Source organism: Eumetopias jubatus, unplaced genomic scaffold, assembly GCF_037043125.1.
Source record: "Eumetopias jubatus isolate StellerSeaLion01/CBP00866 unplaced genomic scaffold, mEumJub1_p1.0 scaffold_4, whole genome shotgun sequence".
NCBI lineage: Eukaryota > Metazoa > Chordata > Mammalia > Carnivora > Otariidae > Eumetopias > Eumetopias jubatus.
In genome coordinates, this window is record NW_028274810.1 from 4,408,577 (window position 1) to 4,424,911 (window position 16,335).

At 47.1% G+C, this 16,335-nt stretch overlaps 1 protein-coding gene across 1 annotated transcript; it reads left to right on the forward strand.

The window, feature by feature from the left end:
* Nucleotides 1–14,850: 14,850 nt before the first annotated feature.
* GJA5 (gap junction protein alpha 5) lies at nt 14,851–15,927 on the forward strand. The gene has a single exon (XM_028088316.2). It carries the CDS (start codon nt 14,851–14,853, stop codon nt 15,925–15,927), a length of 1,077 nt encoding a protein of 358 aa, XP_027944117.1.
* Nucleotides 15,928–16,335: the final 408 nt, after the last annotated feature.

Sequence of the window (16,335 nt, forward strand, 5' to 3'; positions counted from 1 at the left end):
GTGTCCACGGAAGGTCCCCTTTCCTCCTGGGTACAGGGTGAGGTAGATGGCCTCAGGGCACAAAGGTTTCTGTCAGCTCCTTGACCTCTCTTCTGAGCATGTGGTGAAAGAACCCATACTTGGGGGTTGAGACGTCTGGGTTCTTGTGCCCTGAGTGGCTGTGCGTCCTTGGGCCAGACACTTCCCTGTTCTGGGCCTCAGTTTCCTCATCTAGAAAATGAGGGGTTTGTGGGGCGCCTGGGTGCCTCAGTTGGTTAAGCGTGCCACTCTTGATCTTGGCTCAGGTCTTGGTCTCAGGGTTGTGTCTGCTCCAGCATGGAGTCTACTTTAAAAAAAGAAAGAAAGAAAATGAGGGGTTTGAAGTAGAAGAATCCCTCCAGTTCCATTCAGCAGTAACATTGTGCAAGGTTATGATTCCTTAGGCTCAAATATACCTCAGAATCATGAAAAAGGGAAGCTCATCACAAGGATTTTACATCTGTACTATGCCCTTGCTCACTTTTAACTCAATTCCCCCTCCCAGTATGCTGTCATAATGGAGGGATTCCTGGTTTTTCCTCCTTAGCATCTCACAAGGCTCTGGCACACTGGATCTGATTGGCTGGAGAAAAGGAAGGGCAGAGTGAGGAGCACTGGACGGGGAGTCAGGAGACCCAGGAGAAATCTAGCAAAACTGGAGAGGAGACAAAAGCCAGTATGTGGAGATGTAGCCTCCTCATTTGCCAGGTGGCATGGCTCACCACTGGGGACACGAGCTGGTACTTATAGGCACCCCAGCCTGACTTTCATATCAGTAGGCCCTCATCTTTTCCACCCAAAGCCTCCAGAGCCCCAGCTCAGTCCAAGAACCTGATTCACTGCTGTCTAGGGACAGCTCTGAACTGCCCACCTTCTGGCAGTTTCCCCAGGGCAGCGGAGCTCTTCGGAGCCTGCTCCCCTAGCCGTCCCACCGCGTCTCTACCTCACTCAGCAGCTGCCCAGGAGCAGTCCCCTGACCACAGTGCTCATGGCAGAGGAAACCCGGAGCTGTGTTCCCTGGCTTCCAGACTGGTACCCTCTGGCCATCCCTGCACCCAGACACATGAAGTTCATCAAGCCACAGCAGTAACACCGCCACGTTGCCCTGCTTTGCCACTGCTTGAGAACCCCATGGATGTCCTTGCTGGGCTCTTGAAACCGGTTGTTGTCCTTGTCCCCTAGCTGCCTCACTCCTGTTCCCTCTCCTTATCCCGACCGAAAGTCCTAGGCCATTAGGACTGGAAGAGGTCTGTTAGATTGCCTGTCCACTTCTTCCACTAGTAGGGAAAACAATGCCTAGGAAAGGAAAGTGACCCATGAAGGGATGACACAGGGCCTCAGTTCAGTTTGGTTGGGAGAACATCCTGCTCTGCGCACTCACACCTAGGCCCCTTCTGACTTCCGTCCTCAGCTGTGTTTTCCGAGCCTCCATTTCTCCCCAGGCCTCCCTGCTTCTTCCATTTGAGTACCTCCACGATCTTGTTTTCTGGCAGGAACACTCACTTGCCCACCTGCCCCTCATCGTCTCTGCTGGCTGTTAGGGGTGCATGCACTGGAGGGTTCTGGGCTCTGGCAACCAGCAGGGCTACCACAGTGCAGCCTGGCTTCTTGGGGACTGGCTGATCCCACTGTAACCAGAGAAGGCAGAACAGGGAGCCTGTCTGCCTGGATCAGTCAGGAGACCCGCAGTCCTCAGGCCAGCGAGACCCAAGGCCCAGGCTCTGCTCCCTGCCTCAGGGAAGACCTCACCCACCTGGGACTCTAGCAGGCCTCTGGGCCAGTTGGCCCCATCCTGGGCTCGAGGATTAAGCTGACCAAAGGGGAGAGATGCCCATTTTTCCAGGAAAGCTTCAAATCTCCTAGAAAAGAAACTGATTGATTCCCTTTCCATAGTCAGAAGCTACGGATTCTTGGAGAATGACAGCTTGATGTCACTTTGTGATTCAGTTGTTTCTGGATATTAGCAAATCATGGGCAAAAAAAAATTCAGCCTTCAACAATCCACTCACTTTCATAGGGGAGTCAGGAGCTCTCAGAATCAGAGCTATTGAAATAGCATAGAGGGATCTTAGAGTTTATCTAATTCAGGGATTGGGCAGAAGGAAGAGCCTGGGCATCTGGAGTCACATTTGGGTTAGGATTTCAGCTGTGTGACCTGGGGCAGATTCTTTAATGTCTCCGAGCCTCAGTTTCTTCATCCGCCAGGAGGTTAATAAATACTTTCCTTGTAAGGTTTTGTGAAGATTAAATAAAATAATGTACATGTTTCCCCACTATCAACATGTGCTTTATGCCACTTCACTTTTTTTTTTTTAAAGATTTTTACTTATTTATTTGAGAGAGAGTGTGTGCACAAGTGGGGGGAGGGGCAGAGGCAGAGGGAAGAGCAGGCTCCCCGCCGAGCAGGGAGCCTGACATGGGGCTCAATCAGGACATAGGGCTCCCCTGACATGGGGCTCAATCCTGGGACCCTGGGATCATGACCTAAGCTGACGCTTAACTGGTTGAGCCACCCAGGTGCCCCTCAGCACTTTTACAAAAGACCTACATTATAGTACCTGTTTTCACTGATGGAAATCTGAAAGAGGATTTTCACTTTTATGAAATGGTCATTGCTTCTTTGCTTTATGCCATTTTGGCTTACAAATGGTTTCATAGGAATGCTCTACTTTTTTGGATGGTGGGGGAAACTGTATTTAAAATGGCTATTATATATTAAGTGCTCAATGAATAATAGAACAATAGGGTAGAATCCAGGTTACCTGGTCCTCAGCCCATTTCTTGGAACTACATCTTGTTTGATGTAAAAGTCTTCCCACAGTGAAGTCTCATCATGACATGTAATTCTGAGAAAGTACTGCTTGCTTTTTATGACCACAGATTTTTTTTTTCTTTTTCTGGGACTACTTTTGCTGACCTCTAAGCTGGGGGGTCAGAAAATCTAGCTTTGCTTTTTGGCTTTGCCACTAACTTGCCATACTATCGCAATTTGTCAAGTCAAGTCACAAACTCCCCAGATGTTCTAACTTAGCAACCATTCAGCTCAACTGCTTTCTTTTACATGCAAGCAAACTGAGGCTCAGGGAGGGGAATATCTCATCTAGAGTCACGGAGAAACAGCTGGGACTCGAAAGAACCTCTCTTTCAAGGCTCTTGTTCACAGATAACTACCAGGATCTTAATCCGTCCGGGGATCTTCATGATTCAGAACTTCAGGAGAGGGAAGATGTGGTTAGGGGTCGGGATGGCCCTTCTCCACAGGTCACTGATTTCTTTTCCAAGTAGAACTGAGCCAGCTTCAAACCTACCCCGTGGATGTGCCTTTGGATTGGTTGGTGATCAGATTCAAAAGTGCTGCAGCTTTTCAGAAGGCAGGAATTACATGAAGCACACATTTTATAATGTGGACTCATACGGAGTCCATCTCCAGGCCCAAAGGCTTGATTTAAAGAAAAGTCCAGAACTAGGGTGAACCATTTACAAGAATGAGAGGGGCCTGATCTCACTGGGGCCCTGTACCTCCTTTCTTCTCCACGCTTGCCCCGAAGGTCTGCATGCCTAGTGAAATAACGAATGTACAGAGAAATTAATATCCTTCCCATCGCCCATGTTTTCCTCACCTTTCCACCCGGTGCCTCGTGAGCATCCTTGTTGGGTCACTCTAACAAGCCTGCTGCACTGCCAAATTCTGTATCAGGTTGGCTAGTTGGATCATGCTTGAGAGGAGTCTTTACTGGAAATGTCGGAAAAGAAAACAAGGAACTAACCTGATTGAGTGTCTACTATGTGCCAGATACTGTTTGAGGTGCTTCCACATGTCCACATACTGTTGAATCCCCATGAGTAAACATTCCCTTTTTTCAGATGAGGAGGAAACGGACAGGCTGAGTGACTTGCCTAAGGACACACAACTGGAGAGTGGAGGCAGGGTTCGAATCCCACTACTCTTTAGGAAACACGAGGCCCACCTCCTATTTTTGTTTCAGTTGTTCTTGTTATGATTTGACATCAAAGGAACACCAGAGCCTGTTGTTTGGCCAGCCGAAAGCCCAGCAGTAGACACGGCTGCAGCCAAGAGCACTTAGTGGCTAAAAAAGGAAATAACTTTCTATATGTGAATTCTGGCCAAATGGTGGCAGATGCTGAAGAGTCTGGGAATCCTGACCACTGTGGGCTGAGGGCTTCAATGGAATCATTAATTCTAGGAACAGCATAGGCAAGAGATGGCCAGCCAAGAAGCCAGGGGTTCAAAGGAAAAACCCTGGGCCTCTTACAGGACAGTGGGAAAAGCCCTGCTCGGGGAGCTCAGAGACTGGACAGAGTTCCAGTCATAGGTTTGTTACTAGCTATCAGGGCTAGGGCCTCTTTGATTTTCTTTCCCTTTTAGAGACACAGCAGGGAGGTAGGCTTTGGAGTCAGGCAGACCAGCTGCAAGTCCCTTATGCAGCATTTGCTACCTCTGGGACTCAGTTTTCTCAGCTGTAAAATGAGATAATAACTACTTTCCTAGCAGAATTAATATAAAGGTTAAAAGTATAGTTGTAAAATGCTTCACACATGGAAAACACTCAACTTAGTGGTATCTGCTATCACTATTACTTAACTTCTCTGGACCCTGGTCTTCAGCTTGTATAAAAATAAGGGATTGATTTTTTTTTTACTAAATAATTTCCCTAAAGTCTTTTTTTAATAATTTTTTATTGTTATGTTAATCACCATACATTACATCATTAGTTTTTGATGTAGTGTTCCATGATTCATTGTTTGTGCATAACACCCAGTGCTCCACGCAGAACGTGCCCTCTTTAATACCCATCACCAGGCTAACCCATCCCCCCACCCCCTCCCCTCTAGAACCCTCAGTTTGTTTTTCAGAGTCCATCGTCTCTCATGGTTCGTCTCCTCTTCCGACTTACTCCCCTTCATCCTTCCCTCCTGCTATCTTCCTCTTCTTTTTTTTTCTTAACATATATTGCATTATTTGTTTCAGAGGTACAGATCTGTGATTCAACAGTCTTGTACAATTCACAGCGCTCACCATAGCACATACCCTCCCCAATGTCTATCACCCAGCCACCCCATCCCTCCCACCCCCCACCACTCCAGCAACCCTCAGTTTGTTTCCTGAGATTAAGAATTCCTCATATCAGTGAGGTCATATGATACATGTCTTTCTCTGATTGACTTATTTCACTCAGCATGACACCCTCCAGTTCCATCCACGTCGTTGCAAATGGCAAGATCTCATTCCTTTTGATGGCTGCATAATATTCCATTGTGTATATATACCACAGCTTCTTAATCCATTCATCTGTCGATGGACATCTTGGCTCTTTCCACAGTTTGGCTATTGTGGACATTGCTGCTATAAACATTGGGGTGCATGTACCCCTTCGGATCCCTACATTTGTATCTTTGGGGTAAATACCCAGTAGTGCAATTGCTGGATCCTATGGTAGCTCTATTTTCAACTGTTTGAGGAACCTCCATACTGTTTTCCAGAGTGGTTGCACCAGCTTGCATTCCCACCAACAGTGTAGGAGGGTTCCCCTTTCTCCGCATAAGGGATTGATTTTGATTGATGTCTAGATTCCTTTCGGCTCTACCATACTATGAATCTATGACAAATGGTGAGAATAATAAAGAAACCTAAGTGCCTCATAAATATAATTTTCATTAATAAGTGCATAGATTTTAGTCAACCTTTTGGGAGTAATTAATAAGGACCTCCCAATATTTCATTGTAATCGAATATCTCCATTTGCCACCACCTCCCACCCACTTCTTATAAATATTTCTTCTTCCAACAATTTAACAAGAAAATTACTTATCCCAGCATAATTCTCCTTCTCCACTTTCCTCCCTTCCACCTCCTTGGCTTTGAAACAACTGTCTCCCAGCAGAGTGTTTTTGAGCGGACCACTCTGTCCTTGCTAGAATAAAATAATAGAATTAAAAGAGAGGTTAATTATCTGCCATTGGCTGGAGTCAAAGGAAAAACTCAAGTGACACTTCATCTCCTCCATCTGTCTCCTGCTTCTCTCTCATCTCTGTTTTCCTCTCCTCTCTTCAGTGATTAAGGTTCAGGGGTGGAAGCCCCGCCCCGGACCTCTGAGAAAGTTGCCCACAGGGCCTAGCTCAATAGCTGTAGCTGTATTACCTGCCTGGTTGTTTCCCCTGAGGCTGAAGAGGCTACCCCAAACCTCAGTCGGGAGAAGAGTGGAAAGTCTAAATGTGAGAATTACCCCCAAGCACTTACAAATCAACTCCCAGTTCTAACAGTCACTTTGAAAACCTCCCTGCAGCACTCACCTGACGTCAAAGTGGCCAGCCTCTGACTGGTAAGGATTTTTAAAGAAAGGAACTTTAGGTGACTTAGATGGGATCTAGCACAATTGTTAAGGCAGGCGTATTGCTGTCAGAGAAGACCAGAGCTGGGTTTGGTGTCAACTCCACCACTTACCAGCAAGTCCCCTTCGAGAGTACGTTGCTCAGTCAACCTCCCTGAGCCCCATATAAAGGGGACGGGGATGATCCCTACTTGCTCAAGTTGTTGGGACAATCAAATGAGAAAAAATATGTCAAGAAACTTGCAGAACATCTGGCACATAGAGAGGTCTCAATAACTTAATTTTATCATTATCATTATCACCTAGATTCAGAGTTTCTTGTTGTGTGGCTTTAGGTAAACTAGGAAATGGAGCTGAGAATCTCCAAGGATAACAAATATTGCTGAAGTAGCTGAAGATCAAGACCACTTTCTTATGCAATCCTCCCCGTATCTCTCCATTTTAGTGAGAAACTATTGGGGGGAGGGGAAATCAGAAAGACGTGTATTCATGAATAAGGTAGAAAAGAGTTCTGAGATGATGTTATACCGGTGCTTTATTTTATAAAGCCACCTTTGATGTCTGGCATAGCCCAGGAGCTCAGTAAGCACTTTCTGAACTGAGCTGCGCTGACGTGATACCGTGTCAAGGATCCTTTAAGTGAGGCCCTTTGGGTCCTTTTACAACAGAATTCTCTTAGTTGGGAAGCAAGTCACCCCTGCTGTGTGCCACATTCCACTGTGTGGTGAGTGGAATTGTAGCATGGGCCCATAGGGCTGTTATTATTACTGTGAATAACAATGTTTACTGAGAAGCAGAGATCTATTAGATAATGTACAGAACATGTGTCATTGTCCAGAATTAGACTCGGACTCTGTGGAGTGATCTTATAATCTAATTTTGACAAACTTGAGTGAGCGCCCCAGTGATCTGTGGGGAGGAAAAGAAATAGTCCACGGTGAGCGATTGCATCTCTGCTCTAGATCCATCCAGTCCTGCTCGGCTGAGCCGAGGGCTCTGTCACTGGCAGAAGGAAGGCTCAGCGGCTTCTGTCTCCCTGGTGTTCTGGTCACCACAGTCATTGTGCAGGTGCCCCAAGGTCACTTCCCAGGGAGCCCCTCTACTGGCGTTAGGTGTTTTGAGTGAGCTGAATGCTGTAATTCATTTACTGTTGTTGATTTTTAAAAGTGCATGAATCAACCTACCGGGTGCAAAGCCCAATCTTAAGCACTAAGAGGGAAGAGGGGCCTTAGGAGGAGGACACAATGATGAACAGATATGGGCCTCGTCTTCACGGAGCTCAGGGTAAGGTTGGGGAGATAATACACAGCCAGTAGAGTAAATAATTCTCATTATGTATTTGAAACCCCATTGGTTTTACAGTTCAGTCCGAGGCCCAGCTGTTGACTTGCGGTGGGGGTGGGGGACACAGAAATTAGAAAGGCTGTTATGTGTGGCTCCAGAGGACAGAATTAGAATCAACAGAAGGAAAAGAATTTTCAGTGTATCTCTATGGTAGCTTCTTGCTCCCTTGCAATATGCTTTTTTTTTTTTTTTTAAAGATTTTATTTATTTATTTATTTGACAGAGAGAGAGAGACAGCGAGAGCAGGAACACAAGCAAGGGGAGTGGGAGAGGGAGAAGCAGGCCTCCCGCTGAGCAGGGAGCCCGATGTGGGGCTCGATCCCAGGACCCTGGGATCATGACCTGAGCCGAAGGCAGACGCTTAACGACTGAGCCACCCAGGCGCCCGCAATATGCTTTCTTGAGCAGGAGAGACGGGGTGCTATTTCAGCAGTGTGCTGGGTGGCACCTGTCACCAGCAGCCTACCTAGTTTGTGCTGCAGCCACTACTAAAAGACTGCCACAAACAGAGTGATTATTGACTGTGCAGTGCTTTATGTCCCCACCCCATTTGAGGGCTGTGTCCCAATAGGGTCTGCCCATAGGAACAAGTCATGTACTGAACATGGTCTGTTGTAGGGGTTGAGAACTACTCTGAACTCCGAGGCATGGCCTCCAAAGCCCTCTGTAATCTGCCTCTGCCTATTCTGCAGACTACCTCCCTGTTCGGCTCATTGTCCTCTAAAACCATGCTGGTTTTCACTTGGTGGATTTGTTCATGTGGTTGCCTTTGTCTGGAACGCCCCCATCTCTTCCATACCTCCCCTCTTCCCCCACTCCTCACCTCTACAAACTTCACCTCCCCCTAACTCCTACTCAAGGGTTGCCTCTTCAGGGAAGCCCAGTGTATTTGCACATTTAGTTGTATTTGTATCCTCACTGGACAGTGAGTTCCTTTAACATCGAGTCTTACTGATCTTTGGATCCCTAACTTCTACCGCATAAGCAGACACTCAGTAAATGTTTGTGAAGGTGAACTGAATTGTACTTTCCCATAATCCCCTCAGCACCCCACCCAGTGCTGGTCACATCAAGGGAGCATCACAAATATTTGCTTGATTGCTTAAATGCTGACCCCCAGGCTTTATCACTAAATGGCCGTCATGTCTCAAATAACTTACTGCCCCATGGTGCAAAGGAACTTTTGAAGTTCCAAAGTGGAGAGACATAAGAACTGATGGGCTCCAACCTTAGAAGGAAGATAGAGGGAAACTTTCTGGTGTGCACCAAACTTGATCAGAAACTATGGAGTGGTCTAGGTTCTAACTCCATTCGTCTTCATTTCTTTGAGTAAATCTCTTACCTTCTGTAGATGTCTCCTTCCCTGTAAAACAGAGGCAATAACTATTACACCACAAAGTGGTTATGAGGATTCCTCCATTCAACAATAAAAATTGAGTGTCTATATGTCCTGAAGGTAGTCAGTCATGAACGAAACAAATATGGTCCCACCCTCTTGGAGTCAGCAAGAGAAGGGAGGAGAAGTGCATCTTGAACTATATAAGGTTTTATTTATTATTTTTTTCTAGAGAGGGGGTGAGAGAGAAAGAGAGGTGGGGCAGAGGGAGAGGGAGAGAATCTTAAGCAGGATCCACACCTAGCACAGACCCGAACACAGGCTCCATCTCACAACCCTGAGATCATGACCCGAGCTGCAATCAGTAGTCGGACACCACACCGACTGAGGCACCCAGGTGCCCCTGTAAGGTTTTCTTTTTTATTGCTGGACTTAAGAAGGAAGATTTGAGCCTCTCTAGGATCACTTTGTAATCTTACTGCTAGATCAAACATTTTTTTTCCATCATTAAGGAAGCATTTATTATGTACCTAATGTGAGAATCTAATGCAATAAGAATACAAAGTAAAAGACAGGGCTTTTGACTTTGAGAAGTTTATTACTCATTTGAAGGGAAAAGCTGTTAAATCCTTGAGGGCAGGAATCATGCCTGGTTTTATTAATTCAACAGATATCATTGAATGCATAATATGTGCCAGGTCTGGTGCCCCTTAGATATTATTTTCAGTACCCAGAATAGTGGTAGGCGCATAGCAGGGACTCAAAAAAGTACTTGTGGGTTGGCTGATAGAAAGAAAATTTTGGAAAAGCAGTGTAAGGCAACATATAAGTGTGAATGTATCCTACATGATGAACAGTAATTTGGAATCTTTATTGCTCAGGAGACTTCAAAATGGGCTGATATCAATTTGAGAAAAGACTTCTCCATTTCTACCTAGATCTGTGGGGTCAGAGGAGGAGGTCCTAGCTATGAGTTTATGTTAACCTAGGTTGCTCTAAGTTGGTTTTCTTTGAAAACGTTGGCTGTGTAGGGAGGCAACAATGCTAACATTGGATTTGAAATGTAGGTACCTGAATTTTATTTGTAGTCATATAATACACAAAACAAGGGAATAAAATGATCTATGCTCACTCTACACAAAAGCCTTCTTTTGGCCCTTTCCCTCTTATCCAAGCACCATGTCACTATTACCAAACAAGTTCCTTGATGACTCTTCCAAATGTTTTGTCCCAGGATATGACATGTTGAAAGAAGATGCTGAAGGTTTTGGAGTGAAGAAACTAGAGTGGGGATGTCCTCATCCAGGTTCTAGGGACCATCTCTTTTGCCACGGGGATTTCAGAACTTGTATCAGTTGCAAAAGGCTGTAGAATTCAATTACTCAGGGCTCCTCAGAGGGCCCTGACCTAATGAGGCCCAATCCCCGAAGCCAGAGTCAACCTCCTGCTGTGTATTCCCATAGCACCTCCCTAATGTTAACACACATCATGCTTTATTGCTATGTAGTTCATACCTCCCCTTTGTTAAGGGATATAAAGGCAGTTAAGTTCAGTAAAGTCAGGGATTCTTTGTCTTTTTTTTTTTTAAGATTTAATTTATGTATTTGTCAGAGAGAGAGAGAGAGAAAGCCCAAGCAGGGGGAGCAGCAGGCAGAGGGAGAAGCAGACTCCCCGCTTGAGCAGGGAGCCTGATGCAGGACTCGATCCCAGGACCCTGGGATCATGACCTGAGCCAAAGGCAGACGCTTAACTGACTGAGCCACCCAGGCGTCCCTGTTTGTCTTTTTAACTGCTGTGTCTTCAGTGCGTTGCATGATACCTGGTGACCACTCATATTAAATGGATGAATGAAAGGGAAGAAGGACTTCGTAGGTAGAAGGGGTACGAGGAGTCATGTAGCCTAAGTATGGAGTATGTGAGAGGAACGGGGAAGAAGATAGGATGAAGCTGTGCTGTGGAGGATCTCAAGCAGAAGTTAAAGAGTCTCAGCTTTATAAGCAGTAGGAAGCCAGTGAAGATCACAGCTAAAGCAGTGAGGTATATTATTACCATTGTATTTGATAGAATTTATTCATGGCACGGGCAGCTTCCTTTGCCCTTCCTAACACACTTCCTGCCAAGAAACGGATAATAATCTACAAAGCATTTTATATGCTCTACACCCAGTAAACTCAATGGGTATCTAATCTACATATTTCTTTGGCTGAGGTTGTGGGGAACCCGAAGGGACCCAGTGTAGCTGGGAAACTGACTTTCATATTATAAACTGAGCAGCTGGTACATGGTAGCAATTTTAACTTTCTCTGACCTCGCCTGGGTCATCCAGGAAGTCACAAATGAGACTTGTCCTGCACCCTATTTGCTGCCACCAGGGCACTCAGGGTCTGCCCCACCCCCACCCCATCCACTAGCCTCTCTTGTTCCCTCCCCATGAAGCAGCCTATCTGACGTCACTGTCTTTCTCCTCTTCCACGATATTCCTTTTTTGTACCCGTGCTTTCCTTCTTCAGGTGGGATTCCTTGCACCACAAGTGAGGGGGTCAGCTGTCTTGGCAGACCAGACCAAAGCGTCACATTCTTTGCCTGGTCCTATTTTTAGACCTCCTGGGGGACTTGCAAGGAATGAGTGGCAGAGTCAGAAGATCAAGGGAAAAGTCTTCAGGGATTGAGGACAGTTTGGAAAACTTGCCCCAAATTTTGGAATAATATGACATTTGTTTCCCTTTTTTCTTTTTGTTTCTGTTTTATTTCCATTTCTGTTTCCCTTTCACTTTCTCCTCTTCTGCTCTTCCATGTGTTTCTCTCTTCTTTGTAATGCACTTCTCTCTTTCTCTCTCTCCCTCTTTCTCTGTTCCTGTCCTCCCCCACCACTTCCCTTGCTAATAAAGGCTGCCTTTTATTCTTTAGTTCTTATATGCCGAGCACTGTGCTAAGTGCTTTTTTATACATCACCTCATAACACTGGATGAGCTAAATAACAGTATCCTCATTTCGCAGATAGGGAAATTGAGATACAGATCCAGTAGCTTCTCCAAGCTCAGCGATATTAATAAGAGATTTGAACTCCACTTAGCTACCCCCAAACTATATTCTCTTAACAACTACATGGTCTCTCTTTTTTCCATTCTCAACTCCCGCTTGTCTTTTCCCGCTTTTTGCTTCTCCTCTCCCTTTCTCTCCCTCCCCTTCTCCCCCTCCCCTCTCTCAGACACTCAGCACATCCTGGTCCCTGCACGTGTGTGGATGACCCTGAAGGTGCTGAGCACTATGCACGTGCCTAGAAGAGATGACAGACCATTCGAACTCTTATCTAATCAGTCATTTTCCTTTTGAGCCAACGCACCACGATTTTCCACATTTGGAGGTTAAGGGAGGGGGACCCTTCACTACCTAAGGGAAAGGGCATGTGTCTGATCACAAACCAGAGGAAAGGCCTCAAGACCTGGATGAGTCTTTGATATGGAAGGGGACAGAGATAAGGCCCTTTCCACTCATGTGTGGACGCTCAGGGCTGAGGAGTCGGGGCCTGGGAGAAGACAGGACCAGGAGGCTGGTCTCTGTCAAGGTATCAACTCAGGAGTCAAGGAAGCCTGCACCATGAAATATGGCACCCCACCCTGTCCTTCCTCATTTGCATAAAGAATGTTCAGATAGGAACCAGGGGCATATTGGCAGCAAAGATGTGAAGGTCAAGGTTTGAACTTGACAATCTCCAAGATCTCATTAGATTTGAGGTTTTATGATTACAAGAAGGGAATATTTATGTTCAGTTCTCCTTTCTTTCTTTCCTTTCTTTTTTCTTTTATTTCTTTCTTTCTTTCTTTTTCTTTCTTTCTTTTCTTTCTTTTTTTCTTTCTTTCTTTCTTTCTTTCTTTCTTTCTTTCTTTCTTTCTTTCTTTCTTTCTTTCTTTCTCTTTCTTTCCTTCCTTCCTTTTCTTTCTTTCTTCTTTCTTTCTTTCTTTCTTTCTTTCTTTCTTTCTTTCTTTCTTTCTTTCTTTCTGTCATTCTGTTGATTAGGATTGGTTAGAGGCTTAAGCCATAAGGACATTTATTGCTCATCAAATAAGAATTCTGGAGGTAGAAGATTCAAGAGCTGATTCAGAGGCTTCGGGCCATTGGTTGGCATTTCTGAGACTCTCTGGACAGCTTCAGACATCTTGGCTCAAATAGCCCTGTCCACTGGCAGGAAGTAGTGGGGGTGGCAGGGGTCGGGGGAGGACCTCCAGTGAGGCTCCCTCCATTTACTGGGGGATGAAAAACTGTTTCTAGAGCACTCCCTCTACCTTAGACTCTCACCATACCTGGCTGACCAGATCTAACTGCAGTGGAGACTGAGAAAGTGAAATCTGGCCTTTTCACCCTGCTAATGGGATGCAGGCAAGGAATAGGGAACTGATTTCCCATACCAGCGTTTGCCACCCTTCATTCACTCGACTAAGATTTACTAAGCACGCACTCCAGGCCAGGCTCTGGGCCAGGTGATGATGATACAGAGGAAAAGGCAATCTCTGTTCTCAAGGAGTCCCTACTAGGAGAACACAGACAGGCAGAAGGCTGCAAAACAAGAAGGCAAGTCCTAGGAGGGAACTGAGTGTCTCTAGGGCCACCACAGGAGCTGAAGAGGCTCAGCTTGAAGGAGCAGGGAAGGGTGGAGGGAGCCATAACTGGGTTAAGTTTTGAGGGTTAATAAGGATATTGCTAAGGGCGAGGGGGCATGTAGGAGGCGGCTGCGAAGAGGGCGTCTGGGAATCTTCCAGGATGTGACATGGCAGAACAAAAGGAATGAATGGGGAAGACAGGAAATGAGGTTGAAGAAGCAGGAAAGGGCAGGCTGAGAGAAGGTTCTGTGTGGGACATAATGGTTTGGGGCATTTATTCTGGCTGAGCAGGGCTGTGTATGGGGACCTTCTGCAGGAGGACAAAGAGCTGTACCCCTGGAATGGCTGCACTGCACTGAGGTGTGGGAGATTGGCATTGCCAGGTGCCTCCCAGCTGCGGGAACCTGAGCACTCGTCCACAGCACCCGGAGCTGGTGTGGCCCCACACCTTTTTGTTCGCCATCTCCTGATACAGCTGGGGACAGTTCTGAAGGTTAGAGGATGTATTCTGAGAGGCCAGACTTGCCACCCCGACCCTCACTCCTTCCTCTTCGCCCAGTTCCACCTTCTGGAGCAAAGTAATTCTTTTTCACCTGATGGCCATTCAAACATATGGAACATTTGAGTTATGATTCCCAACATAGCACATACCTCACCTCATTTAACCCTCAAAACTCTGATGCAGCTGTTTTCCATCCCCATTTTACAGACAAGGTTACTGATTCAGTGAGGCACATGGCCAGACCCACAAGGGCAGGGAGCAGTGCTGTGTGCCTCCCGTTTCACCAGTGTTTCTCCAGGCATGGTCTTTGCACTGCCTGCCTCAGAATAACCCGGACTGCTCGAGGCAGATCCCGGGTCCAGGGGTGGCCCCAGACCTCCTGAAGTAGACTCTCTGCAGGTAACAGCACAGAACCCACTTGTAACACGCTCCTCAGTTGATTTCTAGATCTATTCAGGTGTGGGAATCACACTCTAATCTTGCTAACACGACCAATTTTAATCTTCTATTTCCTTTTACTTTTGCTGGCCTGGAAAAAAGAGAGCTTTTTAGGTGAAATTGGCTCATGAGTTGCACTTTCTTAAAGACTGGATCAGTGGAATCCCAGAGCCTCCAGACTTTGCAGAAGCATCCCTCTCCTTTACCTTCTTTCTCTCTGCCCCATTTGCAGAAGTCCTGGTGGCCATCTCTTGCTGAGCCAGGATGGGTGACTGGAGCTTCCTGGGAGAGTTCCTGGAGGAAGTACACAAGCACTCTACAGTGATCGGCAAGGTCTGGCTCACCGTCCTCTTCATATTCCGCATGCTGGTGCTGGGCACGGCTGCCGAGTCATCCTGGGGGGATGAGCAGGCAGATTTCCAGTGTGATACCATGCAGCCCGGCTGCGGGAACGTCTGCTATGACCAAGCCTTCCCCATCTCTCACATCCGCTACTGGGTGCTGCAAATCATCTTCGTGTCCACACCATCACTGGTGTACATGGGCCACGCCATGCATACAGTGCGCATGCAGGAGAAGCGGAAGATGAGGGAGGCTGAGAGGGCCAAAGAGGTCCGGGGCACTAGCTCTTATGAGTACCCAGTGGCCGAGAAGGCAGAGCTGTCCTGCTGGGAAGAAGTGAATGGAAGGATTGTCCTCCAGGGCACTCTGCTCAACACCTATGTCTGCAGCATCCTGATCCGCACGACCATGGAGGTGGCCTTCATTGTGGGCCAGTACCTCCTCTATGGGATCTTCCTGGACACCCTGCATGTCTGCCGCAGGAGTCCCTGCCCCCACCCCGTCAACTGTTACGTATCCCGGCCCACAGAGAAGAATGTCTTCATCGTCTTTATGCTGGCTGTGGCTGCACTGTCCCTCTTCCTCAGCCTGGCTGAGCTCTACCACCTGGGCTGGAAGAAGATCAGACAGCGCTTTGTCAAGTCTAGGCAGAGCATGGCTGAATGTCAGCTTCCTGGTCCCTCTGCGGGCATAGTCCAGAACTGCACACCACCTCCTGACTTCAATCAGTGCCTGGAGAATGGCCCTGGGGGGAAATTCTTCAATCCCTTCAGTAACAAGTTGGCTTCCCAGCAGAACACCGACAACCTGGCCACTGAGCAAGTACAAGGCCAGGAGCCAATTCCTGGGGAGGGTTTCATTCACATCCGTTATGCCCAGAAGCCTGAGGTACCCAGTGAAGCCTCCCCAGGTCACCGCCTGCCCCAAGGCTATCAGGGTGACAAGCGCCGCCTCAGCAAGGCCAGCAGCAAGGCCAGGTCAGATGACTTATCAGTGTGACCCTCTAGTGTGGGGGAACCAGGACCAGGTGGGAACCGAGGAAGCTCAGAGAGGGAAGATGTGTCCCTGCCGACCCCATCTCTCATTCTCATACCTGCTCTGCTCCTTTTGGGCTTCAGGTCTCAGTGGCATTGCTCATTTATTCCAGAAAGTAGGACCAGGGCTCTGGGAGTTCAGGCAGCAACAAGGCTACCCACCCAGGCTGCTATCCCTTCCCATCCTCTACCCAGTGTACATAGAAGGCTTTCAGATTCTTCAGTCAACAGGGTAGAGGAAGAAAAGGGAACAGTGGTAAATCTAGCCTGGGATGGATAGCCAGAAGGATAGCATGGCTCTCTACATACCAGCCACATACCAGATGGGTTCTCCAAGTTTCTGTAGCTTCCTTGACGTGATCACCCTTCTTCT

Coding starts and splice junctions, on each gene's coding strand:
- GJA5 (XM_028088316.2), top strand. CDS start 14,851: ATGGGTGACTGGAGCTTCCTGGGAGAGTTCCTGGAGGAAGTACACAAG.